At 41.8% G+C, this 21,689-nt stretch overlaps 1 protein-coding gene across 2 annotated transcripts; it reads right to left on the bottom strand.

Moving 5' to 3' along the window:
* Positions 1–360: 360 nt before the first annotated feature.
* zbtb10 (zinc finger and BTB domain containing 10) lies at positions 361–20,464 on the bottom strand. 2 transcript variants are annotated; one of them, XM_053862422.1, is made up of 5 exons: positions 19,567–20,464; positions 10,436–11,465; positions 6,026–6,091; positions 4,372–4,547; positions 361–3,588 (listed from the first exon to the last, which is right to left on the bottom strand). In XM_053862422.1, the coding sequence occupies exons 1-5, from the start codon at positions 20,221–20,223 to the stop codon at positions 3,304–3,306; spliced, it is 2,214 nt and encodes a 737-aa protein (XP_053718397.1). In that variant the 5' UTR covers positions 20,224–20,464; the 3' UTR covers positions 361–3,303. The 2 variants fall into 2 exon arrangements, with proteins under 2 accessions (XP_053718397.1, XP_053718398.1); XM_053862423.1 differs by lacking the exon at positions 6,026–6,091.
* Positions 20,465–21,689: the final 1,225 nt, after the last annotated feature.

The raw sequence follows: 21,689 nt of genomic DNA, 5'->3' as shown, positions 1-21,689 counted from the left end.
GGAAGAAACAATTCTAGCTGTGTGAATGTTGCTGAGTCTTCATCTGGCCACAACCCCCAGCGAGATGGTTGGTCAGTAATGGTCCTGGGCTGAGAACCTCAGACACATTCTCAGACCACACACTGGTGCAGTTGGCCCTCGGTTCTGTCTGACAACAACTTTATTTTCCACTTTTATTAACAGTATTAATTCTAAAACCATACCACCATTGCTAAATGATTTCATTTTCACTCAATTAGATTTCATGCACCCTCACGTGACGTCACATTCTCAGCCCCTTTCACAGATGAAGAGCATAAGCACATTGTCTTTGTTGTAATTTCTTGTAACTGCAATAAAGACAGCAAAAGTACTTTAAAGCAATATCAAAGTTTTATTCGTAAAATGTATTATAGAGAGGAACAGTAGTACAATTCAAACAGAAAAAAAGAGAATGTAGTTTCATCTTGAAAACGTCAGATAAAAACGTAAAAAGAGTAACCTGAATCTGCTTTGTGTTCGGAGGGCGCGGAGGCGCGGCCCGAGTTTTGCATCACTGTCAAAGTTCCAGAGAAAAATTGAAAAATACAACCTTTTTGAAAACGGCGTAAAAAAATACAGCTGGGGAAAAAAACCTCTGCTTTTACATCTGTAGTGTTTTTGCTTTTGTGTGGTTTCTCTTCTGTCCGTATAACAAATACAGCATAAAATCTAACAATGATACATCAAAAGGTTTTGAGTTTCATTCGTTAAAGGAAACAAAAATAATCAGTAGGATGGTTGATAGTATCAAAAGAACGAACAAACAACAGGATGGTGCGATGGACGAGCACACAGTGTGGCGAGAAAGCGGAGGTTAAAGGTCACGGAGAAAACACTACGCCAGAAGTTTGCAAAGCTGACGACAATGTGTTCCTTTAAGTTAAATAATATATTCTTCATCTATATATATCCATATCTCATATATTCTCATATATACGTATGTTATATATCCCCACCCACAGTGATTTGAAGGTAAAAGTGACAAAGAGGATGAAGATCTCTACGGCTTTAAATATATCTTCTTCCATAGAGATTAAAGGGAAGTTACACATATTCCATTTCTTGATATACAAACTGTATAATCCACTGCATATGAACAGATACTGCTGTTCCAAGGTTTCAACCCGCAAACAATCCCGTGTTTCAAAATATGTGCTTCACGAAAATGAAGGAGAAAAATCAAACTTCTGCAGAAATTTCAAACAAAAATATGTATCCAAGGTAAAGTGAATGATACTGTAAGAATAAAACACGTAAAAATCTGGACAATTACAGACACGAGCAAGGATTCTCTACGCTAAGCAAGTTCTCACCTGGCTTTTCTCATACATTACAATTCAACAATAATTAAAAACAACAATTTTGGTTTGGACAAATAGAAATTAACAGTCTCGATTGCATTTTGGAGTCAATATATATATAATATTAAATAACAAAACAAACGACTAATAATAAAAAAAAAAAAAAAAGAAATCATGGAAGAAGGACAACTGTTCTTAACAAGAGTTCCATTCAGACCCGCTTTTGGGGAAGCAAAGAGCCAAAAAGAAAGAAAAAAAAAAAAAATCTTGAACGCAAAAGTAAGTGCATGTCTATGAGGCGCCATAGAGCTTCACTTTTTTGGAATAAGTGTGTTCCTACCTGGCAGACCTAAAGCAATAATGACAACAAACTACTTTCAAATGAAGCCTTTATGGAAATGACCAGGCTTGTGTACCACTTGTTCGTTGAATACTAATTGAGGACTCAAACGGAGTTTTTATTTTTAGGAGTCTATTATCTATTGGGAAATTCAGAGTGATGTATCTATAACTGCTGGACTGAAGCCTGATGACTTTCCAAAGCCACTTACAGCCAAGGTCATGCGCTCAAATCCACTGGTAAAGCAACACATTTTTAGTCTTCAAATAGGTAACGTACAAATGACACACAAAGCCCTTTAAAACACACGTAAAAATTGGAGTTTGTTCAAACGTAAAATTATGATTTGTCGCACACTTTCTTCCCCCACAATCAAAAGTTCAAGTGATTGGAAATATCTTTTTTTTTTTCTTAACTCCGTACCAAATATAAACAGACGTGTACAGGTATTGACGTTTACGTAGGTCCTCTTCAATTACAAGTACTGCCGGTAGTTCTACAAAAATGGTATGCGCGTTCTGTGTGTGTGTGTGTGCATGTGCATTAAATAACAAAAGCTAAAAAACAATGGCAAAGCATACCTGATAGTCACCGTAGCATAACAGTGTTCTATAGTTTAAGCTGATTACATATGTATAACTGAGTCAGTTTAAGCTTTTATGATTATAAACATCATATATAGCCTGTAGGTCCAGTATTCTGCGACAAGCATTACAGCACCAAACGTTTTATCATTTGGCAAAATTCAAGCTTTAAGTGAAAGTCAAATGCTTTAGTTTAATCAACAATAAAGTGTTACTGTGACGCTGTGATTTGTATAAAGCTAGCAATAACATTCCCCCCCCCCCCGGACATTTTTATCTTTTTTTTTTACCCACTTAAACCATTTTTTTTTCTTCTTTTAAGTATATTCAGTAGTTTTTTGTTTCCTGCTCAATCTTGGTGTGCGGTCTGTTTGGCACAATATCACAGCTCTCTTAAATTAATCATAAATACAGCCATGATACTTTACAGTCACAAAACAGATTTTTTGGTTCCAAGATTTGTGCAGAGGAAAGGAAATAAAAACAGAAAAGACAGGAGGATATACGTCGCGCGTCTAGAGAAGATCTGCAGAGCACACTGGAAAGCTTTCGCTGCACTTCTTCCATCTACAAGCACCAAGCTCATCGCTTTCAGATTAGGCAGAAAGCAACAGCATCGACTGCGCATCTGCATATAAACAAACAAACAAACAGATAAAATTATAGCATTTGATAAGACCATATTAAGCTCTCTTCATAAATTAAATAATTAACATTTCTTTTTATAAGATTGGCCTAACAAAACTCAACTACACCACTCCCCCCGACAGGAAATAAGAATACATCACCAAAACAAAAAACCTGATTAATCGTCTTAATCATTGTTAGGATCTATCTCCAACTTGGGACACATTGGAGTCATAATAATAATAATAATAATTCAATCTGTACATCTTGGAGTTGCTACTCTACCAAAGCTTTCGTTGACATTAGATCTTTGTCATAGTTGCACAATTACCTCGAGGTTCGATAGCACTTTGGAGTTGATTGTTTACCAGCTAGTTTTCTTGTACATATATTAAGCATTAAGTTATTCTTAGTTTGTTACTCAAGCTAGTTAATATTCTTTGTCGTCATCCCGGGCAGCACCAGTGTTGCCCTCGGCCCAATTTGATTGGTCGTGGTCACCCTCTGTCTCCAGGTCCTCCACCTCCTCCCCCTCAAAGTCTTCGTCGCGGGGGAAGTCCATACCCTCCAGACCCTCCTGAGTGGCCTGGTGGGAGTCTGCGCAGTCGGCACACACGCCATAGCGCCGGGAGCCGTGGCGGATTCCCACGCTGGCAGCAAGCATGAAGATCTTCTTGCACACCATGCATTTATACTTTTTGTCCTTCTTGTGAACCTGCAGAAGAGAAGGAGGCAGAGGCGACATGAGGGGAGCAGTCCGGTGGTCAGACGCTTGAGGTCCACACACTTTTCGCAACACACGACACCTGTGGGGCTACTTATGGAATACATCAAGGAAATAATGTAATTGACATATTTTGGGTCTATAATTCAATCCAGAGGCTCAGAATTATTGACTGTGTTAAGAGCTACAAAGGTGCTTTTCTCAGCATGAATTTCAACACCTACTTAGTTATGACAACGCAACATTAATGTCTGCATTATGCAACAATAAAATGTGACTGGTCATGTGACTTCACATCTTTTTTGCCAAGTAGAAATTCAACAACTATCGGCATATAAATTGCTGCCAATATCAGACTAATAAACAGTTCAACTTTTAAAGGATTTTAACAGCCTAGGTCAGTCCCAGTGTAGCTTCTAGTCCATTTCAAATCAATATTAAAACTCACTAAAATACCATCAATGTCTGAGCACCAGCTCCATCAATGAAATGCTGACAACACACCAGCCACTTTACAGTCAGTGCAGCAGTGGTTCTCCTGATGCCGGGGCACAATGAAAAGCGGCACTGAGGCTTCTCCTTCAAGTTGAACAAGGCGATGAAATAAATCTTTTAAATCACAGTGGCTGTAATATTAACGTCTGATGCAGTACATTTAAAGCACTTCCATCTAAAATCTGCTCAATAAATATGGTATCTTTTCAACTGCTAGTTTTATATTTTACATACATCCATGACCGATGCAACCCTCACTGCACTCGGGCGCAGACTTACCAGGGAATGTCTCTTGACGTGCTCGCGCCGAGTGAAAAGCTTGCCACAGATGTCACAGCTGAAGGAGCGTACACCCGAGTGGATGATCAGGTGCCTCTTGAGAGTGCGCCGGTGCTTGGCAATGTAGTTACAGTGGGGGCACTTGAGCTTATTTAGGGCAAGGTGGGACGATTCACCTGGAGAGACACAGGCAAGAGGCAGAGAATCAGAGCGAGCAAACACTTCACTCGCTGGTCAGCAGGACGATAATTATAAAAATTCATTTGTCAATATGCTTCCCGTAGAATGAGATAAGTTACAGGAATCCACATCCTGTTGACAGCAGGCAAAAGCATTGGGCTGTGGTTACCATTAGAAAGTAAAATACAAACCTCAGACTGACTAATAGAATACTTAATCTCAATGGAAGTTTGTTTGAAATTCACTCAGGACACACTCCAGCCAAGCTGCTGCCGATGACTAGTTACCATTTCCTGAACTTGAAAGTTCAGTTGAATATTATTTGCATTATATAATCATTAACATGAATAAAAAGGAGAACCCTTTATTCAGAATTGCCATCTATGTTTACAAAACAAATCATGTTTCAATTTTACAATTTTCGTCATAGAATTACAGTGAATGGAAATATTTTTATTCCCTTGTAAAAGCATCAGCGTCAACTACAAAGGTAAAATCAAAAATACGGGCCAGAACAATGAAGTGGGTGGCTTGGCTTTTAACTGACATGAATAATTAAGCCCTAAAAGCCTTATATTATAAACATTTTGAGAGCTGATGGCAAAACTTCCATTAAGCTAAATAGAATTTATAAACAAAATAAGTGTCCCGATCTGTTTCTTTGTGTGACACATTCACAACTCAAAGCAAATCCCTTCTATCGGCACCTCTCACATGCCAAAGTCCTGACAGTACCACAGATGGATGCGAGTGTTAGCATCTGGCTTGGTCTGGTCTTGTATTGATTCTATAAAAGCTAATAACAGTGTGATGGTCTCATCAGCTGATGCTGTGAGGTAACCAGGCTGAGCCTTTTGTTTGAGGAAGGAGGCACACAACAGCAGTGTTGTCAAGGGCAGGTTGCTAGGGGGGGGAAGAGGGACATGAGGGGAGGAGGTGTTGATGAGAAGCAGGTCACCTGTGCACTTCTGTGTTTCCACCACAGGGAGGCTATTTAAGATTTAACCCTCCTTTCTGGGGAGGCAAGATGGAATCCAAACTGGACTGGTTCAATAGGCCTTGTCCAATTCAATAGCTGACACTTCCTTTCATTTAGCCTCAGTCATGCTGTGAAACCTTAACGTGTACTTTGTGTTGACGTATTCAAAGGGCCAATTACTTTGAAATCCATGCCTCCTTTGAATATTTCGGTTCTGTTTAAAATATTCGGGATAACGGAGATACAACTGCTTGGTGTCATGGTTAGAGCTATAACTCATGATAACAAATGTATTTCATTTGTATATTAAAAATATATATTCATTTACTAATAATTACATATATTTTTATATATTATTTTATCGTGTAAGTTCATCAACGCAATTTTCAGACTGTGTCCTTTATTTCAGCGTTACACTGCTAAAGAGTATCAAGTGCAAAACTGAAACCGATATTAAGCGTGAGCTTTTTAAAATTGAAGAAGGGACGGTCTTACCATTCTCCCAGGACTCGCCCTGCTGTAAGTCTTGGATGATGCTACACTGGATCTGATTGGCCAGTTCTGGGAAAGGGGGGGAGGGGTTGTGGGAGGAGAGAGGGAGAAAGAGAGATGAGAGGTGGTTGAGCCTGGGGGGGTGCACTCCTCTCAACGCCTTGTGTACATAACTAACCAGCTAACAATGGTGGTTTCAGTTAACAGCACATGCAAACGCACACAAGCCAGTGATAAGGCCCGGCTGTGTTTCTCCCCCACGCTGGGGCGACACTGGTGTGTGGGTGCGACTCCAGCAGGCCGGGAGTTAATCAGACAAGAGCACAGTCAAGCTCTCACACCAGCTCAGCTTACACTCGGCTTTTGTAAGCACTTGTGTGCGAGCACCTGTGTGTGCGTGTCCTGTTCTTCCAGCATCAGTGCCTCAAGTCCACACGAGACACGCCCCTGCGTGTGTGCCCATTCTCCCTGGGTCAATATTTGGAATAGGAAGGACAGCGGCAGTGCATTACCTTCGCAAGGGAGAAGCTACAGCCCCTGTGGCTCTTTAAGGATTGTAGGATTATGGGATATGGGTGTGCGTTAATGTAGCGGTTAACTCCTGTGAGCATTCAAACCCATTTCACCTGCCGTGTACAGCACCCACCCCCTAAACAATCCGGCTTTAAATATCACAGACTTAATTGGGAAACGGTGACCACGTTTACATGCACAGAATAGTCAGGGAAAGGCAGTAGCTCGATTAAGCCCCTTAGTCCGGCTGCTGCCGTTGTTCCGTATACATCACCGCAGCGTGAATCCAACAACCAATATGATTGGTGGTGTGTGGACCCCCTGAGTTCCACCTGTCACTTAGAAGTACCAGCGTACTAACGCTGAACCAACGTTTCTCTGAGTTCCAACCGATCGAGCAAACGGTTTAACCAAAGAGGTTTCAGCTGATACATGAAAGACCAGACTGACTATCAACTCATCACACTGCCAAGACAACTGATGGGTGAAAAAGTGTCTTCTTGATTAGTTGGAACAAAAACCTGCACCCACTGCGGCCCATGGTGGACACCACTGTCTTACACTGACATTTCTCCTGTCAGTCATGGAGGACTCCAGCAACGAAGGAGGTCAGCTAAGGACGCTGCACAGCTTAAATTATTGAACAGTCTTCAGTGTAATTTCTTTTTGTGTGCAGCCAAAAAAAAAATGTGTTGCAGCTTATGCTAGTTGAGACGACACCAGTCCTACAATACAGTATGTCAATTTTCTTAGCCAATAAATGATGTTGTGAGCTAGTACTTCTGTATGTATGTTTTGTTTTGACGCTGATTTAGAAACTGGACAATGTGGAAGTGGTTAAAGCCCAAATCTACACGTCACGATCAAGTGCAATGCAATGTCCCATCAGTAAATACTTGACAAAGATCAGTCGACCGTTCTTCCTGCTTCCACATTTACATCTGGAGGTGTAGGAGCTTAGATCATCCATGAATGTTATCGTAACTATAGGAAAGACTAAAAGCCTGATCTTATTTGGGCAGTAATTCTGTTTTCCCATTTGTAATATTAATGTGGTATTTGTGACTCGGGTCAGCAAAGACAAGAGATCAAAGAAGCTCCCTTGAGATCTTCCTTCAACTTCAGATTTCTCTTCCATTTCAACCACCCCCCACCCCCTAATAACTACCTCATTGGCACTGCAGAATATTTCCACTACACCGTTTTGCTTTATCTAATCAATTAATAACTATATTGGAGCAAAAGCTGAAGACTAGTGTCAGTGACGTTAATGACGTTCCACAACCACAACAGTATTCTGCAATTTTGATGTCAAAAATGAAAGTTTTCCAGCTTACTTATACTGTAAAACAGTCCAAGTAGACAAGAAAAGTGGGGATTAAACCTGCTTGTGCGCCGTTTAGATAAAATAATTGGATGGATGCAAAGTAAAAGCACAACATGTTATGGACAGTGAACAAAGAAACAAATGAGCAACTGTTCTTCCTTTGCCCTTTTAGCAGGGCCATACAGATCAATGTGGAGCGAAATGGGAGTCAAACGAGTGACATCACAGGGTAAAACTAGGGCAGCCAGTGTTGGTAGATGACTTTGCATGCTCAAGAAAAATGCATGCAAGCCAGCACTAATGCTTTAAGAAGGCTGTCCAGTTAGTGCAGAACTGTGTCCACAGGCAAGACACTTCCTCATACAGACAACTGTGTGTAAAGCAAAGTTATAATCTAATAACCCTCTGCTTATATTGGATATTGTGCACCAGGGTTTCCTTTTTAAGCCAACGAACCACTAAAGCATAACTAACATTGCAGACATCATGTGACACACATATCCAGAACGAGTCACAACAAATAAGCAGTGTTTGTGACAGTGGAGGCTCGTTCAGCCAGACGGCGAGTAAGAGCAGTGGTGGGTAAACGGTTGGTTAGGGAAAAACTGCGATTCATCATAACAAAACTTTCAAGATTATTAATCTAACAAGCGCTAAATGGACTAGAGCAGACTTGTCTGTCCGTTGTGACTGGGTTAAGCATTTACCAGCAAGACCTTGCAGCACACCACAAACAGGGAAATTACCCGTCTTCACCTGAATGTCATGCTAACAGTGTTTCCACAAAGCTTTTAGCTGTGAAAGTGGATTGTTTTTCCCCCATCAAAAGTCGGGTTGTACATGATGAATACACAATGATGAATTCCTACAATGTTATTTCAACCACGCATTACCTGAAAAGACACTCCAATTCGCTTTTTGAAATTCCCTTTCCATTTAGTTTTAAATCAGTCAAAATAATTCATCGCAAACATACCACTGATAAATAATTATCCGGCTCTCTTTAGGTGGCAAAGTCATAAAATTGGGACAAGCAGCATTGCTGCATTTGAACAATCCATGGTGCAAATATGGAGCCTGATGCAGTTCTTCCATATACAAGCAGATGGGTGACACCTGTAACTTCAATCATAGCAACAATTGTGAGTCCAGTTCTATCTAAGTTTTGGAGTAATTGCTGTTCGAAATCCACCCCAGGCAGTGGAGACAATGTCAGTTGTAGTTACGTAGTAGTACAGAGCACAATAGAGCGGATTTGACTGAAGAGGACTTTTAGATGTACTGATGCAGATCGTACTGTGAGACAGAATATGATACCAGAGCTGCTTCTAGTGACAGCCGTGACAGTCCACAAACAGAACTTGCTGGAGTCGATACATGGTCAAAACACCGTGACGGAGGTGGAATGTGAAATGACACATGCATAAAAGAAACACGGAAATAGCGTTGAGAGAGAAACCACGTTAGAAAATAAAATCATGATCTCGATGCCAGTCATCATCATTGTTGCTTGAGAGCTCAGGAAGAGCATCACTATTGGATCAACATCTGTAAAAGTTATGTAACTCACAGTGGCCAGCGCCGTGTGAGGTGAATTTATTTCCATCCCCAATGTTGAGTCATGCTGAAGATTCTTCCTCTTCCTTTACAGTGTGCCTACATCTCTAACTAAAAATCTCTATCTAAAATAGTGATAACCAAGTGGAAATATTTCATTGAAAAAAGTGAAGATGGAGACCAAGTGAACATGTTAAAAAAAAAGGCAAGACCGTTAGTAAACACGCTCACATGGCAAAGACAGAAGCCAATTTGCAGACTACCACAAGACGCTGGATCACTTCGCACATGCTTTTACAGAGTCCTGTGAGGCGTTGGAAGCACTAAGAGCTTTCAGGCACATTTAGAAGAAATGTTTTCCCCTGCTTTCTTCATTATCTAGCATTAGGGAGTTTGTTTTTTTTTTTTTACTGAAATACCAATTGCTGTTTTCTCTCCTGATCCACAGACACAATTTGAGCCTCACAGCAGTGCCCCGCACCCCCTCCACACACACCACTCCACTTAATATGTGATATCATTATGGAGCACCATGCCTAATGGGACCGACAGAAGGAGAGGACTGAAGCAAAGAGAGGAGATTAATAAGAGCGGTGATGAGATGGAGTCAGGGGTAGATTAAGGCACATAAAGAGGGGGTTATTGGTAATAATCAGAGGAGGACAAGAACACAGGAGTGGGAAGATATGTAACGACTAGCATGGGAAGCCACTTAAATGGACAAGGGAGTCACACAGTCCATTTAATAGGCCTTTTTTTTCTTCCGGCAAATTAATCGGGTTTGATCAGGAATTCAACCATTTCTTTCTCTATGGCTATTCCAAATGTTCATTTACAGTTCCAAGTATTACTTCAATTTCTTCACATATTTTTTTCCATTGCTCCTTTGTCTTGATAAAAGACTATGAAATGAAAAGGATGAATGTGATAATGGCAAATGACCATTAAAAACTGTGACAAACCTGGCAAAAAAAATGATATTATGATTTGAGTATGTGAATACAGGAAAAACATACCAGCATTTTCAGAGAGGGAAGAGAAGTCTTCTCTGGGATACGCAGCTGACGGCTGGATGAACATGCCCTCATCAAATCCCTCTTCGGGCTCTGGTGGAAAGTTGTAGACAAATCGACGTGTTGTGGTCTGCTTTTTCCTTCTCCCGCTTCCAGCTGCAGCATCTGGTGCCTCTTGCTTTACCGCTGCTGGTGCCGCTGCGGCTCTACCTGTGGGTGGCTCGTTCCAGACGAATACCTGCGTCTGTGCACTTGCTGCCCTAGATTCATTGGTCTCTATGGAGTCAGAGGAGTTGTCGTTTTGGTTGGCCCAGTTACCAGAGGCTCCCGGGGTCACAAGGGCACAGCCCTCACCCCCAAGAGTTACTTCAACATCATTTATCTCCTCCTTCACCCTGCCACCTTCATCTCCTTCTTCCATGGCTTCCTTTCCTTGGTTGTGGCTGGCTTTGATCGACAGCTTTGACAGGATGCTTGTGGCCCAGAAGTTACTTGGTTTTCGCTCGATACCTCGCAGTCCCTCTTTGGCCACAGTTTGCCTCTTGTTGTAGTCCACCACCACTGAGTCAGGAGCCTCCTGCTTGATGCTGATATTGAGGGCATCCTTTATAAAGGCTCGGCATGTATGTACAACTTCTGTCATCTGGAGATAACTAGCTACAGACATCACCTCAATGGCATTTTGGCTTGTGAGCAGCAGATTACCAGAGTACAGGAAGTCGAGAATAACTGAGAAACCCTGGACCGCGGCAACATCGAGGTGCGTGACTGTGGCCTGGTCCTGGGTCTCATTCTTGGTCAAACAGTAGAGGGTCTTAAAGTAGCGGCTGCCTGCCACCAGGATGTTCTTGTGTGCCCGAAACACCTGGCCTGAGACGACGATGTTGACGTCACAGAGGATACCGCTCTTGCGTTGCTTGTCCAACTCTTGAAGGAGCTGGTAACAGTAAGAGTTCTCATTCGGCTTGTTGCGGTAGTCTTCCTCCGATGAGTTTGTAGAGGGGCTCGGATTGTCCGTAGGCCGCAGCATCTCCTTTAAAAAAGAAAGAGGAATGAAGTCATTAATGCTTGTCTTCGACAGACCAAACACAAATAGATACATTTACTGCATCAGAACTCCACAACACCTGACATGATATTTTGGGCAGCATAACCATTAACACTTTATCGTTTCACAAGAAAAACCTAAACCAACAAAGTTATTTTCTGACATCTCTGTTTTCTTTTTTCTTCCATTAAACCCTTGGATGCTATTAAAAAGTTAATAGATGCAGTTAGAAACAAATTCAGTTATCTATGACGTGATGAAGACTATTTAAAAAGTAAAAAACATGGCATTATAATTCAAAATTATAGAATATGTTGCTGGTCAGATTATTAAGTAATATTGATTAACTTTACTACTTTGTACCATGAAAAATATATCTTTCAGCACAAGATACTCCATTTCCTTTTCATATATCAAAACAAAAACGATTCTTATTTCACTCAATGCAATTTTACTTATTTTATCAAAAAGAAAAAAGGCAGAATACGACTAACAAGGTCAGAACTGTGAAAAGATAAACAAACAGTTTCGGAGGCCATGATGACTTTACAACCAACCAGTGAGGGTTTCCGACACACCTGCCCTTAGGGTGAAACAGGTTTGACAGGATTTATATGGGAGAAGTAGCAAACAAATCAGGTGAAAACCTGGCAACAACATATGAAGGGAAAGCCTTTAAGAGAATGCTTTGCCGGGTGAAGTGCTATTTTTGGTCTGTACAGTAAAAATAGCCGATTTATCTATTTACAAAAGAAAAAACAAGTTATGGTGCATTAAGACTGACAGGTTTTTATTACGGTTTAAGTGTATAGTCAATACCGCATTAAATTCAAAATAAAATCTCTTTAACGTTACTTGACTAATTATCTTTTTACACTGACCCTCCGTCCACTTGGTGAGTCGGTTTAGGCAGCTAATGGCAGAGAGTAGCAGTGTAACCAAAACCATATAAATGTAGGAAAACCTGCTTTACTATCATCACAACTGTGTGATACCGAAAAATTTAGTAGCAGTTCAGCTAGATGAAGCAAAGAATTTACCGCTTCCCTGCATCGGAAGAGCAGAGTGCCTGCAAAAATAGGGTGTATAAAGATTGTGAATGTAGAGGAGGTTCTGAGTTTTCATGTGCATCACTGAATCATGCATCTGAAAACGGCACAGCAGATGACCTAATCCAAAATAATTCACATAGCTAGAGCATAGAGCCCAGCATTTTGTCCCCACCCACAATCTCTTATGCACACACAGATATCAAGCTGCCCACACACGGACACACACACACACACAGCTGGGGTTTCAGCTCGAGTAATTCAGATTAAATCCATTTCTCTGAGGTCCCCACCCAACCCCCACCCTGCTCCACACTGCAGCTCTCATCCAGGGCAGCTTGGGCACACGGGGCAGTATAGGGGGGCTTAACATCCTCTGCCACAGCTGGAGAGAGAGAAGGGATGGAATGAAATAAGAGTGTGGGAGTGATGGAGAAGAGGAGGGGTGATGCGAGTTCAAAAGATGTTTATCTGCTGCGACAGACAACATGCAGCCAGTTGGTCACAAAAACTAATGATTCAAAAATGGCTGCATAAAATTTGAGTTCCCCAGTTTTATTTTTTTTGCAGCAGCATTGATGGGGGCTGGGTGCCACAAATCCCAGTTGACGTGTGGCCAGAGGCAGGGTACAACTCCCACCTTTTCACAATGTGGCCTTCAATTAACACAAAATGTTGTTTTTAGTTTAAATAAAAATCCGTGCACCAGGGCATACGAAAACAAACAGGGGCAAAATAGAAAGCAAGCACGTTTCAGTTATCATGAGCAACCAACAGCAGCTGAACTGCATAATACAAGCACAACATAAAAAATTCTCTATAGAACACCATATTCATTCAACCACCAAGTGAAGGGTATATTATGCCAAAAGTCTTTTGTGAGCAATTACAAAATCCACCGAAAACACATTCATATGCTCCAGTCTGAAAACAGGAGCCGAGGCGATGGCCAAAAGTGGAGCATAGAAGGAAGGAAAGCTACTCGTCCAAGAGATAGAGTTGGGTCACCCCATTTTATCCTTCACAAAAGCCAGAGTCCTCCCTGAGGCTCATTGTCCACTCTATGTGGGTCTTTATGAAAAGGCTCTGTGACCACTCTCTCCTTGTACTGCATCTCCCACTCAGCAGCAAAGAAAATAGCTAGGGTGCATGCGGGTGAGATGAAGGGGATAGGCAGAAAAATTAAACTATAATATACACATCAAAGGCTGTGAAGGAGCAGGGTCATCGCCAAGAGCCAGCTGGAAATAAATAAGTGCATGGCAGAGGTTGACAAAATAAAAAAAACAAGGGCAAAGAACATTTATAAGACATAAATGAATATATATGATAAGGCAAATGGGGCGACGTGTTCATTGCCAGGTGCTGAAATAGTCTCCAATTTTCCATGCAATATTTTGGGTGTTGCACATGCTACATACATAGAGCAAACCGAGACAACCAGTTGCTTCACACATCTTCCACACGTTGACCTCATCTGCAGCAGCATCCTTTCACCAGATGTGCCACGTGGGAGTTGGCAACTCAAAGAATGAGCAGACAAACCCTGCACACCAGATGCGGAAGGCAAAACCAGCAAAAGCAGGGCTATGGTAGCCAGTAAGATAAGAGAACATAAAGACAACAGCCTCCTCACCAGTATTGACGTGGCAATGTTTTCAACCTTCCAAACCTGGAATGCTATGTAGAATTAAATCACTGATTCAGGGCCAATTTTAACGTTTTAGAGTTAAAAGAACATGTGTCAAAGGAAAAGAAAATAATATGCAATAATAGTTGGTAGCGTGGTGACCAACAATGACATAGCTTCCAAAAGGTCATGTGATACAGTTCAAAACCCATGCAAAAAAGGATCCAGGTGGACCTGTTGTTGTTTACCTTTTAAGTCATTCCTGTCTTCTATTTACCCAACCTTTAGTTGGCCCACGACCAGCCCATCCCTGAGGACATGATTGTCTGACTAACTAGACCTCCATTCCCTGAGTCCTTGTGAAATCACCCCCACCTTACTGGACAAGTCTGTCCCCTGATACCAGAACAATACTGCTGTGTGCATTTGGCCCAAGGTGTGGGAGGGCCTCATCAAGTGTCTCCCGGCCGTCTAACAATGCCCTGTCAGAGGAGAGGGTGACTGGGGAGGGGGAAGAAAATTAGTGGAAAGCAGAGTCACAAATTCAACATGATGAATTCTGCCTCTGGGATAAGCCCAACCCATTCCACTGACTCGCGATCCCCCAAATATTTTACACACTATAAGATGGCAGAGCACTAACATCAGCATGATTTAAAAGGCTTTCACATGCGGGGCACATGAAGCCATCGTGAATCTTAACTCACACAGAGAGTCATCTTAGTTCTGCCAAATCACCCAATCCTCAACACGGAACCAAAGCGTCCCACCAATGTGGTCTGTCAGATGACCATGCCCCAGGGATGTGTGATCTAGGCGAAAAAAAATGGCACGACAAATTCTTGCCATTCTAACGATAAAAATCACAATAAATGCATTTTCATTCCACTTCACGGTCTTTGACACACATCTGTCTTTAAAGACCAAGTGTTTAATGATGAAACTTGTATGTTAACAGGTTTTGTTTTCTGCATTACTCAAGTCTATCTCAGGCTTCAACAAGATCATGTTTATGTTAATAAAAAATCGTTAGTGTAAAGATGGCCAGCTAGGTGGGTCATGTTATTCCTAGATCCCAGACTGTGTTCTGCCAGTTTTACTTTGTGGTTAACATATGGCTGTGAGAGACAATAAGTGGCTAGTAAAAGATGGGGTGGAGATGTTGTCTTATATACTCAGCAGATTAAGATCTGTTGCAGTTGTTGTGACCTGACAATTTTTTGGCCCAATACAGTCTAGACAGTGAGCAGTTTTTGACTGGGCAGCAATGCAGATGCAGGAGATCCTGCATGTGTTGATCCTGACATGACAGCAGAACAGAAAACTTGGACCGTGTGATTTAACAAAACCAACACTGACCTAGAGTCCCAGAGTCTACTAATGTCTTTACTGAGAGTTTCTTGTGTCAAAACTACGATTGTGATGTCGACTGTCACAACGACAAATTGGGAAACATAACTAGCAAGTCCAATAATGCAAGCACACCATTCACTTGTGTTTATCAAACTTATCATAAGGTGTTGAATTTTCATCGTATGGATTATTTTAACTGGTAATTCGTCTAGGATAAGTTGTCACCCATCCCTAATTCTCATTATAGAAGAAAGACTCAGTTGAAAGCTATATGGCTTACTGCTGCAAATTACATGCTGAATTTCAATTCAAGACTCTATTCAACAATGGGTTAAAAAAATCAATAATTCATGTATACAGGGGGCAAAAATGTGTACATGACAGTCAAGAGATAGGATGAGAAGTTCCGCCAACCACTCGAGAGTCAAAGCAGCGTCTGTGCTTTAGCATGTGAAAATGAAAACTGTTGAAATGGTTGCGCTTCTCCTAAATATTTCAAGTGGAACTCATTCTTTTGTTGAGCAATGAGGACACAAAACCAAAATGGAAAATATTGACATTCTAGAACAGGAACATCTTGGCGTTTACTAGAGGGCGTCAGGGTATTAAGAACTTCCTAGTGAACCTTTTGTAACCTAGAACTGAATAGCAGTTTTGTAAAGACAATACCTCAGATATTAGAAACTTAAATGCTCAGAGTAAACCTGACTTTTATTTTTTTATCCAATGACCACACATGGGCTTGTCCAATATAAAGTCTCAACAAATGTGTATGAATTTCACTAATGAGAAGACACATCGCACTGCAGTGGAGCGAAATGACTATAATTGTGTTCAACAAGTGGGACCAGTCAAATAAAATGGAAAGTAAAAGGCATAAATGAATCTTATTGATCATTTGAGTTACAACTGCAACACAACACTGTCACAAACCATCCGGCCTAAACATATTTAACAGGAAGGCCAATAAATAAGACACAACATTCAGGATTTTCTCTTCAGCCTGACGCTCATCGTCTCGAGTGATTGGCAAAGTTTACATTGCTATGTTGAGCTTGGCTTAAGGTGATTAACTTAAAGCTGGGGGAATAGGACCATGCAATGGAAGAAGACACACCTGATTCCTTAGTTAGTAGTGTATTCCAAATCTAGTCAAGGGTGAATGCTTGGTTGAATAGGCAATTTGGAGCAGCACCAATGACTTCTGAGCCACAAAGAGGCAAATGTGGATAACCTTTTTTTTAATATACAGGTTTAATTAAATTTTGCCCAAGTGAAATGGCAGAGTAACAAGAATGAATGCCATGATTTATCAAAGCCACAAAGCATCTTTAAAAGACAGACATAACAGAGGACCCAAAGTGATGAAAGACTCAACATGACAAAGCCAACAGTCAACAAAAAAACTAGACAGTCCAAAGGCAAAGGAAACCATAAAGGCATGAATATTGTTTTGTTTCCCCTTTGACATGCCAAGCTTACAAAGTGAGGGCATTTATAGCTTATGTAATGTTACATGCGTAATTCTGTTTTATGCTGATTTATTTATGTGATCTCAATATTTATTCACCTGACTTCACGATTACCTAAGAAAAAAACGTGAAGAACCCACATTAAGCTGGACGGTGTCAGTAAGGCTACAGTTAAAGCTAACAATAAAAGTTCAAAAGACAACCACATCTTAAGATGGACAAATTTACCACAGCTGAAAATGGTGCACCGAGGCCAATCAAATTAGCCTCGACAAATGCACCAGGAGTCTGACTAACATCAGGAATGGGTGACCGCAACAAAACTCCAGCCTTGAGCATCATGGGTACTATACGAGTGGTCAAAAGTTGCATGGTGAGAACTAAACGGCTAAATGAGAAAGAAGATAACAATTGTTCATGAAGAAGCAGATGGAACGCTATCTGCCGGGCTCCATCACGCTGGAGGAAATGGCCTGGATAACCTCCTCATGCAGTGTCTGGGGTCCTTGTTGCTAGGGAAAAGCCACACCAAGCCCCTAATCCACTCCTACTGCTCTCCTTACCAATTAGGGATGTGTACAAGTTAGTGGATCACTTTAAGTCATTCTGATTAGTGACTGTGTGTACAAAGGAAGGAACTAAATGTAGTAGTCCAATCCTCTTCGCCCACAAATTAGAATCAAACAGCAGCCTGTTCTTAATTCCAGTGACAGCTAAGACTTTTGTTAGAGCGCCATGTAAACCATGGGGAAAATATAGTTCAGTTACCAGGAGGAAGATGTTTTAGGAGCCCAACAATTCAAGCTAATAGAAACAAAACGTCCTTCAGGTCTAGATTCGATCAATAAGATGACAAGTTGAATACAACATCAGTGTGCCCACCTCTTTCATTTCACTGTAGTTTGGTTGTCACTAGTGACGGAAAAGCATCTGTCTGGAGTTTTGAGCAGTGTCAGGACAGAAATGACATCTCCACCGTAATAATTACAGCACTGCTGTCATTTATTCTTATGCGATTAAAGGACCGAGCTGAAAAATAGACAGATGATAATAATATTATTATTGGGGATAATGATTCACACAAAGACGGTGGGGTGGCATTGATCATTTTCTCTTTTTTTTGTTTAACAAGTAGCCATCTAGCAGGACAATGAATTATTCATCATGTAAAAATGGCGCCAAAGGAGTTGCAAAAGTTACTGATTAACAGCGGAAGAAGATAACAATCACAAAAAATGCAACTCAACAGCATAACTTGTTTCAACATGCCAACAATAAGAGTGTTGTGGGATCCACATGATGCAAAAATAAAAACTAAATAGACTTTAGGAATTCCATTACGCGGCATAACAAATCAAAATATTTAAATATTGACAGGGGTTTGATTCATTTACTCAATACCAAGTGGAGGAATTAGAATCTATAATATATATCCAATATATCCACTTCAATGAAGGGATTAGGAACCATGCAAAAACGATTAAATTGAAAGACGGTGAGCTCTGGGTGAATTTAGGACCCCTTTATCAATTTCCATCAATGGCCTCCAGCTAGAGAGCGGAAGCACAAGACCCTTACCTCTCTGTCAGTGTTTTGAGACATTATGAATATAGGCATTGAAAACAATCTTTATAGGAAAGGCAAGAGTTGACATCATCGTGACCATTTTCAGGACAGGGGGATGATGACAACGGAATGAGAAGTAACTGGACCCATCAACCTACTGCATCCAGTGATGCTGTGTCCGTTCCAGGAGCCATCTAGTTCACCCACCTAAGCCCACTCAGATGGTTTTTGTTTGGGCTTGGCTTGCTGTCAGCCTCCAGGCAACAAGATTTACTTTCCTCCTCTTGTCCAGCGTGGCAATTGACACTATCTATGGATTTTGGGGGGTCATTCTCGCACAATGCCTCTAATTTAGCTCCCCCAAAGGGAGGAGGGAGTCGAGGAGGAAGAAATGCGCCAGAGGTCACTTGGGAGAGGCAGCAGGACGGTATGAGAGGCCAAGAAGAGGGGGGTTGGGAAGGGGTGCGGTTCCCCAAAGGCTGCCAGGGTCGAGACCTCGCAATCGCGTGACCTCGAGCAAGCCAGTCATCAAGACATCGTCCTCAACAAAGAAAGGTTTCAGTACAGTGGGGTTCTGACGGCTCTGCTTACAATCGTTACGGAGGGTTGATGAAAGCCAGCAGGACGGCTGCAGGTGTCAGGCTGGAGCTCGTCGTCAGCGCTGGCTGACAGCAATTTCTACACGTAGAGTTGGAACGTCCCTCGTGTCCTCACATTCGAACTCTTTGATTCACATCCCCCTTTTATACCCCACTAAACTGTGTAGCTAGGGACTTTCCACTGCGGTGGCTGGAGCAGAACCATGAAGCTACAGGCAGCAAGCTATCCGTTAGCATTAGCTAATTAGCCGAAGGAAGGGACTTGTCAAGACTAGATTAGAGGGGGTTTTGAGCAACGTAGCGGCACAAACTAAAGTTTTAAGACGGTTCGGGGAAGATATAGCAGCCACACATGAGCGTCAATTGTGAGAAACGTTGGAAACGACACAGTCGAATGTGGCGAAAGCGCGGCGTTACCTGTTTGGTGGGGTCATTCCTGCCATGTTCGGAGGACAGGTGATGTCTCAGCAGCAGGGCCCGCTTGTAGTTGCGACTTCCCTTCGTGAGCTCGTCGCTGTTCTTGGTGGCAATGTTGTGACACCACGAACAAGACATGAGTCCCGTCTCCTGACTAAATTTGAGCCATGGAAATTCTTGCAGCCAGGAAGCGTGGAAAAAAGAGTGTTTCTGGAGCAGCGTCTGCGGTCTCATCTCTACCCCCGATTTCCTGGACTCGCCTTCCGCCGGACCGCTCCCCGACTCCGGGTCCTCGACACTGTTGGTGCTCGCGATCCAGCTACCCCCGTCCGGCGACCCGTCCTCCACATCCAGGGAGACGACGCGATCGACACCGTTCCCGGTTGCCCATCTGCCCCCTTCCGGGTCCTCTTCCTCCTCGGGTTCCGTGCTGTCGCTGACAGATCCAGCGCCCTCCACTCTCTTCTGCGATGGTCCCTTCGCCCCCAGATCCCCGTCCTCGTCTTGATCCGGCCTATTCCCGTTAAAATGTCGCTCTTGACAGGCCGGGGCCTCCCAGCTGTTACAGTTCCCCCCGCTGATTCCGCTGGAGCCCGTGAACCCGGCCAATCCACCTCCTCGGAAAGCCAGCGACCTGCGGTTTCTCTCACCGGACATTTTTCTGTATATAAATTAGAATCTCACTTTCTAAGCGAACGCGTACGTAGTTGTCAGCGAAGTAGTTCCCGAATATGATGGACCGTCGTCGTGTCTTTCCCCCGCTTCGGCCCTCCCGGTGAGAGTATGTACGTTATGCGGAAATAAATAAAGGTTTTAAAGGCATAATGAATTTCAGGGTTCTCGCTGCGTCCGCGCAGGCCCCGCAGAGGTCGAATGGCAACGACTTTCTTCCCCACAATGCACCTCGACTGGCGTAAGGGGGGGCTGTTGAGGGAGGGGGCAGGTTTTTTTTAAAGGAAGATGGGGGTGCTGTTGACCAGCAAGGGGGGTTTATGCGTGAGTCTCCAACTTATTTTCCACACCTTGTCGATTGTATTTTCTCATCCTTCATACAAATAACATTTTATTTAATTTACTATATATCGTAAGACAGCAAATTTTATGAAGTCACGTTTGCTCTCATATTTTAGGGCAATTCATGATTTCAAATATATTTAAATTATGTAAAAATATTACGTTATGTCGTAAAACAAATTATAATATATATTGAATTGTTTGCTAAAGAAAACCAAACATTTACACGTCTCACTATTTTTATTGTTGTCTTTTTCTATTTTTGTAAAATATGTAGTCTTTAATAGTTTTAAATATGAATAATTCAAATATGTATAATATAGAATTTGAATATTTTTATGATGCACTCCTTTAATATGTGTATAAAGTATGTCAAGTATAGTTGCACCATTATTACGCATTTGCGTTCACAGTCACATCTCTCTTATTAATTGGGAATTTTTTTGCATTGGAAACAAACAAGGGGCATTTTTTATGTAATGTTGCCATTTGCTTCAAATGTGATGCCAGCCTTTGATTGCTGGGAGTATTTTGTCTGCGTATTGAGAGCAATACCAAACAGTAATGCGAATAAAGACATACTTTCACTGTATGACATCCCAAACTGTGCTTATTTTCTTCGTTATTTTTTATCCAGCAGGGGTCGGTCTTTCACATACACACGTCGTCATAAATGAATAGAATTAAAGGGAGGGAGCGAGAGGACGATGGTTGGCATTGATGAGTATCTGATTTCAGTGCTGTCAAATTAAAGGGCTTTGCACGTAGCGTGTGAACAAGTAAAGAGACTTGCACTGGGTTCGCATTACAATCACGTCTACGGCTGTGGATTCCTGAACACAGGCGCTGTTTGACATTGATAACAATACGGAATATCAAAGTCCTAATAAATCATTTGATATGTTTTGCGTTCTGATTTAGTTAGCTTTCTTTTGCATTTAAACAATTCAGTTCATTCATTTCTAGATATATTTATTGATATGAAGAAATATTTATTACAGAAAATGCACCAAGGGAAAAACTTTCCATAGACACCAAAGTGATCCCTCATAGTTGTAGATTAGATAATTGTATTGCTGCTTTGGGTGTGAATTATTTTTTTATTTATT

This window comes from Synchiropus splendidus, chromosome 4 (assembly GCF_027744825.2).
Source record: "Synchiropus splendidus isolate RoL2022-P1 chromosome 4, RoL_Sspl_1.0, whole genome shotgun sequence".
NCBI lineage: Eukaryota > Metazoa > Chordata > Actinopteri > Syngnathiformes > Callionymidae > Synchiropus > Synchiropus splendidus.
Note: the sequence above shows the minus strand (reverse complement) of the source record. Positions and strands in the feature narration are given on the sequence as shown.